Raw genomic sequence first — 12,098 nt, 5'->3', positions numbered from 1 at the left:
ATATGACAAAGAAGAGAAGCTGACCATTGATGGACACAGTCCCATCAATGGCATATGAAAATGAGAAGAGGTGGAACAAAGGGTGTCAGCTGAGTCTCTTAACACTTGATGTGTTACTAGTATGATTGTTACAAAAAAGTAGTTTATATATATATATATATATATAATAATAATAATAATAATAAACTATTTCTTTTTTAATTAAAAAAAGAGACATGAAAAGAGCATTCTGAAGGCAAAAAATAAAGCCGAAATTTTATGGGGAATGCAACAAGTTTGGTCCCTCTTCTTGCTTTTAGCTGAGGTGACATGTTAAGAGGATAAACCAAGCAACTTCACATGCAACCATTTGACATAGTGGAGAAGATGGCCATCACTCCCAAGTAAGTCAAAACATTGGAGCATAGGAAAGAGTGGTAGAGGTGCAACAATGAGTGAAGAAGATGAGTCTCCAATACTTGATGTGATGGAAACTATTTGTCTTTCGGCGTTGAGAGTGTTGAAAATTTTGAGACAGCATCACATGCACAATAAAATTTTAGATTATTTAAAGAAAATAATTTTTCATCCAATAAAATTTAAATTATTTAAAAAAATATTTTTTCTATAAAGATTGATATGTAAAAACTCTTAAAAGTAAAACATGTGTATATAAAAAATACATTGACTAAAGAGATTATATATTCTTTAAATATCTTTATTTTTATCTACATGGTAAATATGGTAAATATGCTTCTCAAATCATTGTATAATTTTTTTCTCCATATGCACCACATGATCAAAAAGGGACTATCCTTTCTTGCTGTTTACATGCTCCAAATTAGGGCTGTCGATTGAGAAAGAGAGGAAGGGAGGAGTATAGAAGGTGATAATCAAAAGAAATCTAGCTTATGCCCCATTTGATTCCCTCCTATTTATAAAGGTTCTTATCAACTTAACCATAATGGATTATACCATATTGGATATTGGATCTACATCCAACTATCCAAGCCTCTTGGATTAGTGGATTTCTATCCAATAATATTTCATTAGCTCTTATTAGATCTTATCCATAAGATCCAATAATTCAATGACTTATTAGATATCCAATAAGATATGGGCTCCAACGGATATCTCATATCGGACCATCACTTATAGCAATACCTACCATATATGTGTAACCCTTTATGCCCAATATTGAGCTAGTCGTAAGTCATATATGTCAGAACTCCTTTTAGCTCAGTGAATTATTATTTTTATAATAATTTACTTGACTCATCGATTGCTGACGTACTATGTCACTACGCCGTAATCCCTATACGATATAAGGAAATCTAATTCATTAGACATGTCTGTCTTAAGTTACCATGTATATATAGTCTCTCATCCATCTAATATCCCAAAAACTATATATTGGGCATGGTGCTATCAATCTCATATGGAATTTATTCGAGTCTCGCTCTAATCAGATTCTCCCGGAGAACTTTTTCTCTCTTAATCCGAATTATCGTGGTCAGGGATTTGCTTAAGCAAAAATACATAAGATATTTCTCTCATAACACTTAGAGCAGATAATCATTATTGACACTCAATTGCCCTCGTAAGGTTGACTATTACCTCTGATGATCAGTTGTGCTAGTTCTAAAATTTTTTGACCTATAAATCCGGTATTAAAGAATTAAGTACTCATACAGGATATTCTTAGTGTCTTAAGTCTAAGGACCAGATACACAATTGAGACGATAGTATTACTGTCTGACAATAAGGTATCATCAACCATATAGCATTCTGCGAACGGATCAATCAGTGAACTTATTCTCCAATAAGCATCTGCATTATATCCCTAGTGTTCCTATACAAGTAGTTATAAGACTAACCACCTCTATCATATGGATAATATATGCAGCAAAGTAAATAAAATTAATAAATAATAATAATAATATTAAATTCATCCTCGTTTTGAATTGAATGTCATAAATTGGTTCTCAAATCTAACTCTTATAATATTTATAGAAAAATAAGGAAAAAAGACATAAATTGGTTATATCTCATACTAAACGGTTGTCATTCTAGATTTAAGTCATATCTAATTATCAAACATATATGAAAATATAAGATATGGAATGATTTGTATGACACATGTGGAACAATTATCCATGAGCCATATATAATATGTACATTTTAGATTGGAATGTTTTTGTCGGACACATGTGAAACAAGTATCGAACATGTGATAATGTCGGTAAATGTGGGACATTAATGTAGGATAACCTCATAAAAATGTCATGCATTTTAGATTGCTGGCTATCCTAATTGATAGGTGTTACTTTTTAGTTTCATAGATCCAGTAGCTGTGAGTGCTGTAAGCCTTAGCGTTCATAATGGCCAACACATCCACTTGCAACAGTATAGCATAACCTTCTGTGCTATAGCAAGCCATTTCTTTCTCCAATCCCATCATGAGGTATGCCTATTACTCTACAAAAGACACTGATGAGGTAGCAGATCCACATATGATGCCATTGAAAAGAAAAAAACATGAAGTTTTCTTGAAACAAGAAAGCTTGAGAACCACTCAATAATTCTCTTTAGCATTGTAATTGAGTTTTCATTCCTACATGAGATCTTTTCTTGACTTGTGTCTTGTTGGATAATTAAGTTAGTAGTCATTAACTTGTCCTTTCAATTCTGTCAATGTTGCAACCATAGGAGACCGTAAAGACTTGAACTAGCTTATAAGAATTCATGGTGATGCTGCCATTAATTTTGATTTAAACAATTTGAGACAATCATTTTGTTCAAACACTATAGATGCATCGTAACACATGAGATGTTCTTGTCTAATCATTTTAATTCTCAAACCTAAATCGATGCTTGAAATACAATACTTTCAATTCTTGAGACGCTTAGAAGCCATCAAATTCTTGATCAACATCAAGTCCTCAGCATGAAAATAATGGATTTGGAGTTGATTTATTTAGACTTGAATCATAAACAAATGGACACCGAGTAACCCGAGTCAAAAACAGATGAGCATGCAAACCATAGCCTGTTTTGATCTTGTAAACATGTCCGATTCTGCAAATAGCTTTCATCAGATTCAAAATGTCCAGTTCATATTGCATGTACTGTTCAGATCATGTCTACCATAAACATAATCTGCAACAACTTATTAAATATGTCAGGTTTTTGTGGCTTGGCCAATGTCTAGAATACTACATTATGGTCAATATATCAACAACAATCTATCTCCTGTGAATGCATATCCTACAGGGAAAGAGAACTCCAAAGACAATTCTGTCTACATCCAAGTGTGAGAGCTTGATATATCTTCACTCTCCTTTTGAAGGTGTTATGAGCTGGAAGCTGAAGCAAGCGAGCATTACCATCAAACAAGAACCGTCGGTGCCTCCATTTCAATTCCTTGAGTTGAATTATGTCTTCTCCACTTGCCTGCCCTGAGACTTCAGACCTCCATGTTGGAATGCACTATACCGGCTAGCTCGGAATTGCATCTCCACCATTGTTGGTGGCTTTGAACTTGTCACTTCCTGCTCATACCTTTGTCAGATCTTTCATGTCTGTGATCCTTTCTTTCCGTTCTTCCTGGATTATAGCATAATAATGTTAAGGGGATGGTGGATGACAAACTTGGTGGAAATGACATCTTGAGTGGCTGGATATCTACCTAAACCCCAAGCAAATCATAAACTCTTCAGTGACATTTTGGATGATATGACTTGCAACAGACCACTTCTCTCATTGGAGGATAACTTTCTTTATATCTGCAGTTTAAATGAAGCGAGCAACACAAATCAATTTCCAAGAGATGTTTCAAAATCTTCAGCTTCTAATCATCAGCTCTCTGACTATTCTGCTGTAATACACTATAAACAAAATGCTGTGAAAGAAACAATGATGTTCATCAATCATCAGTCAACATGCATCATGCATCACTGAAGAAGCAAGAACACTAATTGAAACTTGAAAGACCATCACCTTCATTCATCCATTTAAGTTAATGGGATAAGTCTAGCTGTGTCTCAAACCACATCTGCACTAAGAGGATAACTGATGAAGAAGCATAACTTCTCAAGTCTGTCCTATTAAAACTTAAACATGAGCAAAAAAATGCTTACAATGACAAGTTAACGCTCAAGGACCCGTGGTAGTATATATGGATTCATTCTTAGGTCAAGGATTCAAATTATTGCTATGAATTCTCACACGCTGCAGGCCTGTCTAAAACGAATATAAGTTGTAACATGGTCCCTCTTCTTTCCAGATAATTTCTTGGGCTTAATCGATTCCAATTATTCTTATTTTTCAGACATATTACATGATGGTCTGAGTAAAATACCAGATCCTAAAGCATCATTATCATAATCAGAATCATTAAATGTTTAATTAGCCCAATTTGCAAGAGCTAAACTGATCATGTAAAGATTGGGAAAGTTGCAATCCATTACAGGTGTTTTTGCAATTTTCCCAGCTCAGACTCAAGTCTGAGCTTTCTAGTTTGATGTGGAGTCTGAAGAATTACTATATCTGTAGTAAATCATCGCATGGACATGATGATGCACAATGAAACAGTGGATGAATCCAGGTTCTAGTCCAGCTTTATTTTATTTATATTAGGTTATACTCAAGTCTAGTGAGGATCGAGTCGAGTTAAATTTAGTTTTCATTCATTTTCCTTGTTTTTAATTGTAAATTTAGAAAGGCTTAAGAGCTCTATTGTGAGTCAAATTCTTATTTTTGAGTGTCATCTTGAATGTAATTTGGTTAGGAAAGTTGTTTAGCTAATGAGACTACTGTTAGAAATTACTAGAGAACTCAAGTAGGTTTTGTGGGATTATGAGTTTTTAGTCACACTACCTAAACAGTAGTATAGTGAATTACATAAAGAATTTATGCATCGATGTCATTTGAGACACTGACACAGAGAGAATTACTGATAGAAATTGTGACCCGTACCATCAATTCCTTGAATGTAACATGGCTCAGTGTTGCTTAACACTGACATGTACAAAATAATAAGAATCATTGAAACATGATAAGCTTCTTAATGATACATTCTTGACAGGATTAACACCAGTTTAACCAATATCAGCAAAAAAAACTGAAGTTTTAACACCAGTTTAACCAGGATACGTGCTCGACAGGATTACACATGCTAGAACATGAACCTTGCAAAACTTGAGGTGCATCTGATAGACAGAGTTGTTATCACATGAAGTACAAGTCAATACATGTCAAAACATTTGGATTCAGAGGTAAGATGCTTTTTTATTTAGACAACAGAAGTTGCACAAATATGCATCAAAACAAACCTTGCACAACTGCTTAAGCACTGTTTCAATGATTTGTTGAACAAAACAGCAACATACATTAAAAGAAAGCCAGTATGTTAACTCATGTTGAAAACGAAAAATAAAAAGCTAAAACAGGCACATTTATCAGAAGAAAGCCAGTACATTAATTCACAAAAGAAACACAAAAACAAAAAGCTAAACCACAATCTAATAGCACTCAAGTGGTAAAGCTAAGTGCATAGGAGCATTGGGCAGTTTCCATCATCCAAAATATACGCAAGCATTTCAACTCATAGTAAAAGATAATACCAACATGGCCTTGGTGATGCCATAGAAAATTGTTAAAGCAGCAACTTTCTACAGTATTTGCAAGAAATGAAATCCATGTTTGTTCCAGAAGATATATCTGTTAAAAGTGAAACATGGGCATCGATTTTCCATAAGCTTGTTTCTTATGTTCTCAAAAGCAACAATTGATGGGTCAGGTAATACCAATCAACAACATGAACTAGGATCAATCTGAAAAGGAACAGAAATCCTAAGCATAAGTACTTTTGCTTACTCATCTTGTTCAAGCAAGGTGTTCACATCAACCAACATTGGAGACCAGATTCTTAAGGGTCAGTTATTGCTTTCAACCACCAGATGGTATGAGAGAAGTTGCTCTATTATGAAGTTCTTGGAAAAGTAAACCAAAGTCTCAATGAAGTTTAGGTTTGATGCTCCTTCCCCCTATAACACACTCAACAGCGAGAATCTTCAAATAAGGCGCCACAAGAGGCGCAAGAACACTCGAAAAGGAAACTTTAGGACGAAACCCACACAAAGAAGGCCAAAGAGAACACCTCCAAACGCCGGGAAAGATTGGAACGCATCCCTGACGATGATCGCCGCAGGAACGATCCGATCGAAGCGGCCATCATGGATGATCGATCAGTCTCTCTTCCCCCCCCCCCCCCCCCCCCCCCCACTCACCGTGGGAAGCCACAGTAGAGTGACGAGAAGAGGAGAGACACATGCCACGAAGGGGAAGTGTTACAATCGATTCTGTTATATGTCCAATATAATGGGTTCATTCCGTTATAACGGACTTCCGTTATAACGGATATAAGTTGGGTTTGCCAGGCCGGCCCGTTAGGCCCAAGTAACGGTCGAAGCCGGACTATAAATGAAGCCCTTGAAACGAGGCCGCGGCTTACACTTTGGACCGCTCGCTCTGGCTGGTGGAGCGGATGGAGGGAATTGGGTTTGTGTGTAGTTCTGCTGCGACGACGACGAGGACGGCGACGGCGACGAAGAGGATGCCGACAGCGGCGGGGATGAAGGCAGAAGCGGCGCCGCGGAAGACGGTGCTGGTGACTGGGGTGAGCCGCGGCCTCGGCAGGGCGCTTTCCCTCGAGTTGGCCAGGCGCGGCCACGCCGTCATTGGCTGCGCCCGCTCCCCTGACAAGGTCCAAGCTCTCCAACACGAGCTGATGGCCGTGTCCCCTGACGCTTCTTCCTCCTCCTCCTCTTCTGCTTCCCCTCCGTCCAAGCACCTCATCATCGATCTTGACGTGGTCGGTTTGTCCTCTCACTTGTTTTGGTTGATATTTTGAGTGATTGCAAGCAGTATTTTCAATATCTTTTTGGTGCAAGTCATTCATGTAATTCTGATTGCGAAATGGGCGATTGTTGTTTGTTGCTATTGATTGTGGTTGATAGCGGAGTGATTGCTGCTTCTTGTTGTAGAGGTCGGATAGTGGAGTCCAGGCGTTGGCTAAGCTTCTCATGGAGACAAAACGGTTTCCTGATATTATAGGTTCGTGAACTCCCACTCAGATGAATTACATTTCGTATTTAGTAAATTTTATCTTAGTCTCACCTATGTTGATTTTGAAGAAAATAATAGTTTGACAAAAAGTTGCAGTAGAGGAAGAAATATTGAAAAAAAATTATTTTGTGTTTTTTTTACTATTTATGAACAAATAATTGTATAAAAGAGATATAGGACGGAACAGTTGATATATAAATGTAATACAAGGTCAGACAAGTAATATTGTTATCAATTTGGGTCACATAATATTTGGCACTAAAGTAGAGTGGATGGCTAAAACAGAATGGGATTTTTAGGGGGTTGTGCGGTATAAGGAAAGTTTTATAAATTTGTCGTAAGGCCATCTATGGTCACAATGTTGGGTGTTTAGAGGATAATTTATTCAACATGGGGATTCTAAGATGAATATATTAAGTTATTAAAAAAGGTTGAGTATGACATGATCAATACGTGGAAGATTAGCGACAATACTAGATGATGATACCATTAGGAAGAGTTAATCAACATAATTTGTACAATTTAAGATGTCTATATCAAAGATTGTCGTTTTGGGTACTGGACGCATTTTGATGATTTGGTTAGACTGGTACATATTAGTCAGTACCGATGTACCATGTGTTGATACTTGATACACTGGTATATACTGGTGTTTCGAAGAGGAAAAAAAAGTACAAGGGTGGATGGAAGAAGAAAGGAGGAAGAGGAAGGAAGAAGGAGAGAGTGGAGGAAGATGAAGAAGAAGAAGGAAGAAGAAGAAGAAAGAAGAGGAGTAAAGGTGCGAGTGTACATGGGGAGATAGAAACTGGTAGTAGTGGTGGCAACATTGAGCGGCAATGACGGTGACAATAGCATTGCGAGAAGACGGTAGCAACATTGCAAGAAGATGGTAGCAGTGTTGCAACTTGCAAGAAGATGACAGCGGTGTCGCGAAGTAGTGGCAGGCTAAGAAGCACAGACGCGGGACATGGGCATGACACGACACGGACATAGCGACATGTCATTTTTTTTTAAAAAATAGGACATCGACATGCAAGGACATGTGTATTCTTTAATATATAGATAATATTCGATTAACCTAAGTTTTATAGTTTTTATACATAAATTTTATAAACTCTGCAATGTGAACAAATAAATATCACCATACTAGTTAAAGCAATTAAAATTATTTAAATATAGGTATCCAAAATAAATGTTGAGTACATTAAATAATATTTAACAATCTCTAGACATAATGGATGGGCCCTATCGATATTTTAGGTTTTTTTAATTTTTGATTGGTTGCGGGGTGGTCCATGTATTGATCCACGGTCGGATTGGTACGTACCGCCTGTTCCATACCATTTTAGGCGGTACAGTAGTCCTTGATCTGTATATACAAGTTACATTTAATATCTATATAAACTAGTAAAAATAGTGCAACAAGTTGATTGGATTTAGTGGTGCTTGACAAGGAGGACCGAAGAACTTTGGTCAGAAATTAATGACAGTAGATGGCATTGATTCTAGTCTCTTCATCCTTGGCAGAAGTACACAGCAGGATAGATCCATCTAGCTGAAGTCTGAATTAAATCAATGAGAGTAATGTCTTATCATCAAATCTTTTATATGCTTATTTTCATAAGTTATGATTGTCTATTTTAATTTTTCTTAACAAACGGTTGAAGTGATTCCCCATGACAATGTTCTTTTTGGAGTTCCATCATATTTTTCAGCTTGATATCTGTTTCTTTTCATGCCAATTGAAATCATTACTGTAAAATTCTTAATTAAGTACTACAATTCTCCTTTCTTAGTGTCTGTTCACCTAAATTTATTTTGTCTATAGCAACTATGATAATGAGTAGCCACTGAAATGGAGTTTCAATTACAGTAAATAATGCAGGCACCATAAATAAGAACAACAAGATATGGGAAGTTCCAGCAGAAGAATTTGATATGGTCATGGATACCAATGTCAAAGGAATATCAAATATTATACGTCACTTTTTACCCCTTATGATACAAAGAAAGCACGGCACCATCGTGAACATGTCCTCTGGTTGGGGAAGGTCTGCAGCTGCTGAGGTAACGACACCCTCTCACTGGAGTTACTTCCTAGTTAATATTTTACTCCTGTCAGTTATGAAGTCATCCATACATGGCATTTGCTTACAGGTTGCACCCTACTGTGCTTCAAAGTGGGCAGTCGAGGGTTTGACAAAGTCTGTCGCAAAGGAATTGCCACCAGGGCTTGCAATTGTTGCTCTTAGTCCTGGTGTGGTAAACACTGACATGCTTGCCTCATGCTTTGGAAGTTCTGCTTCTCTTTATCAAACTCCTGAAACATGGTAATTCTGTATGTACACACATTATATTTTTCTAAATTGTCCTTTTCTTAGCAGCTATTTCATGAGTAGTCTTGCAAGGTTAGTTTTCATAATGGGGTTGAGAATTGTTTTTGTGCAGGGATAGATGAACTGTGTGTGTTGATTATGTCAGAATATTGACTTTTTCAATATCGCTTTACAGGTTTCTAATCCACCACTAAACTATGTATCATGAAGTTAAGATCCATTTGCACCTGTATCCAATAGGTTGTAGAGGTTATGCAAAATACTCATGAAGGTTCTAAGAGAAGAGAATTAAAATGTTGCTTCACCTCTCCCTGAGCCTAACAAAATTGGCGTAAATTGAAGTGCAGTGAAGAGTTGCTATGCTTGTTTCAGTTAAAATGAGTCTTATAAACAAATTGTTCATGGAGGTTGCCAATAAAGAAATTAAACCCCCAACTTATGAACAAGAATGAACAAACAAGAGATGTATTTTTACAAATGTTCTTGATCCACAAAATAGAAAGGTGGTTCGTTTATGGAAAACCTTTGAGCAGATTGTTTGAAACTGATCAAATTTGTGCATGGATTTTTTCGCTAGCAACATCAAATTTGTTGGATCGCACATCAGTTGGTCAGGTTGGGACAATCAACTAGATTATAAATTAGTCAAACATATTAGATGCATATTGACTATATGAAACAGAAAACAAAACAGCTAGCCAGTTGGAATTTTTTTGATGGAATTCTGAAATGTTCAACAGAAGGCAGTGTATACTTGCCAATTAACTATACGAGATTGTTACTATACTATTTGAAGGAGGGAAAAATTTTAGAATAACAAAATATATCTATTAGCTCATTCCAACTAGTTGTTAATTATGGATTCCGCTGCTGCTGGCTCTTGTGAAAATTGACATGTTGCTTCTGTCATCTACTGGTGTTGCTATGTTGAATTTACCATTGGAGTGGTTACAGAACACAGGTCTTCCAATAAAACCTGTAGAAGGCTTTCACATTCTTGTAGATTTGTGGATGTTAATTTTGATGCACACGACTTTTTTCTGACCTTATTGCCGCACACCTACAACTTCCTCATTTGTAGATTTGGATCTGTTGTCTCATGTCTGTATCAAAAATGGGACTGTATCCTATAAAAATTTCTCAGTTAATGCTATCTTCCAAGAAGCAAGATCAACTTAGATTTCTCCGTCAAGGAAATCTGTCATTTTTGGAAAGAAAAGGTCAATCGCATGTACATTCTGTCAAAGGAGCAGCTTTGATTTGTTGTTAATGTGCTTGCATTTGTTCATTTCTCCATTGATTTTGTGTAGGTAAGAATAAGATCCCATCCATACTTATATTTCCAATGGAGATTTGGCAATTTCACTTTTAAGTCCTTAGCTCAGCGCAAATCACATAAAAGTTGGTCTTTAGCAGCCATCCAACTTCCAGCTTCTGCTTCCTTTCTGCCAGAATTGGTGTTCGAAATTCTGTCATGAGTTATGTTGAAAGACATTGACTTTCCCCAATTTTCGCATTATCAATTGTGAAAACTCTAGTTAGCATTATGTATGTTAATAACAAATGCTCTAAGACCCCTGTTTTTCGTCAACATGTTTATCATTTTGTTTCAGGGCTCCTAATGCTGCTACAATGATACTCAACCTCACGACGGAAGATAACGGCGCGTCACTGACCGTGTGAAGCTTTCGGTGCTTGATCAGTCTAACCATTTGGAATGATGCTATCGGTGTCAAACTAGTTCGCTCGGTGTAGCCTTTTAGGATACTTTTTACTGCCTTTATTACATATGAATTTAGGAGATCCCTAAAATTATGAGTATGCACTCGAGTCCGAACTAGCTTTTCTTTTCCGGTCAATTCGCAAAGATGTGCTCTTGATGCAAACAAGTTTGAAAAATAAGTGCTTGTAATCCTCTTGTTAAACAAGGCCGTCTTTTGTGGTTTTGTGGCCTTAACTTGTTTCCTTTTTTTTTTTACACCCACAGTCCTTTGCGTGAGACATCACAAATCTGGTATTAGAATTAGAGTTAGTTCAGGCAGTATCTCAAGATTTAACTGTACACATTGCATATGCACATTACTGATGAGGTGATGACATTTCTCCAAGAACTTTATCTCTCTATGTCACCTATCATCTTTGATGCTCTCACTAACTTCTCATTAACAGTTCCATTTGAAGGCTTCAATCATGTTGTGTGTCATGGCTAAGGTCGCTCGATTGATGTATCGACATCTTTCTACCAATTCCAACCATAAATTAGAGACCACACATTTGTATGGTTACATTGGAAATCATTATTCAATGCATTAAAGAATCTATCACGAGAAATTATATGTTCTAAAACTAAAACATAGGCTATAAAAATTTTATGTTCTACGGGATGCGTATTAAATTAAAATTTGAGGGAGAATTGTAGGAATCATTAAAAATATTATATACACCGTTTTACACTTTTTTTTGGGTTTACATATAAATGTCAGCCCGCATTTCAATATAGCAAATGTTTATTTACACTCTTCCGATATTTTGACTCCCTCATTAATAAAATTTAAATTTAGATGGATATTTATCAAATTTATTAATTTATGAAATGTTGTATTATTGAAGTAGCATTAATGTGTATATATATATATATAATTATTTTTCTATAAT

At 36.3% G+C, this 12,098-nt stretch overlaps 1 protein-coding gene and 1 long non-coding RNA gene across 4 annotated transcripts; one reads left to right on the top strand and one right to left on the bottom strand.

The window, feature by feature from the left end:
• Window positions 1–3,076: 3,076 nt before the first annotated feature.
• LOC108953623 (uncharacterized) lies at window positions 3,077–6,243 on the bottom strand. Of its 2 annotated transcripts, XR_001979417.2 has the most exons (4): window positions 6,140–6,243; window positions 5,857–6,026; window positions 3,668–3,764; window positions 3,077–3,585 (listed from the first exon to the last, which is right to left on the bottom strand). It is a non-coding gene; the product is annotated as an uncharacterized LOC108953623 (long non-coding RNA). The 2 variants fall into 2 exon arrangements; XR_001979416.2 differs by having other exon boundaries at window positions 5,857–6,239.
• A 254-nt stretch (window positions 6,244–6,497) lies between these two features.
• On the top strand, window positions 6,498–11,400 carry LOC135588508 (NADPH-dependent pterin aldehyde reductase-like). 2 transcript variants are annotated; one of them, XM_065080663.1, is made up of 5 exons: window positions 6,498–6,853; window positions 7,026–7,095; window positions 8,981–9,174; window positions 9,265–9,437; window positions 11,057–11,400. In XM_065080663.1, exons 1-5 carry the CDS (start codon window positions 6,527–6,529, stop codon window positions 11,124–11,126), a joined length of 834 nt encoding a protein of 277 aa, XP_064936735.1. In that variant the 5' UTR covers window positions 6,498–6,526; the 3' UTR covers window positions 11,127–11,400. The 2 variants fall into 2 exon arrangements, with proteins under 2 accessions (XP_064936735.1, XP_064936736.1); XM_065080664.1 differs by lacking the exon at window positions 11,057–11,400 and adding an exon at window positions 10,754–10,983.
• The last annotated feature ends 698 nt before the right edge of the window (window positions 11,401–12,098 follow it).

The sequence above is a fragment of the Musa acuminata genome, chromosome BXJ1-8 (assembly GCF_036884655.1).
Source record: "Musa acuminata AAA Group cultivar baxijiao chromosome BXJ1-8, Cavendish_Baxijiao_AAA, whole genome shotgun sequence".
Taxonomy (NCBI): domain Eukaryota; kingdom Viridiplantae; phylum Streptophyta; class Magnoliopsida; order Zingiberales; family Musaceae; genus Musa; species Musa acuminata.
Note: the sequence above shows the minus strand (reverse complement) of the source record. Positions and strands in the feature narration are given on the sequence as shown.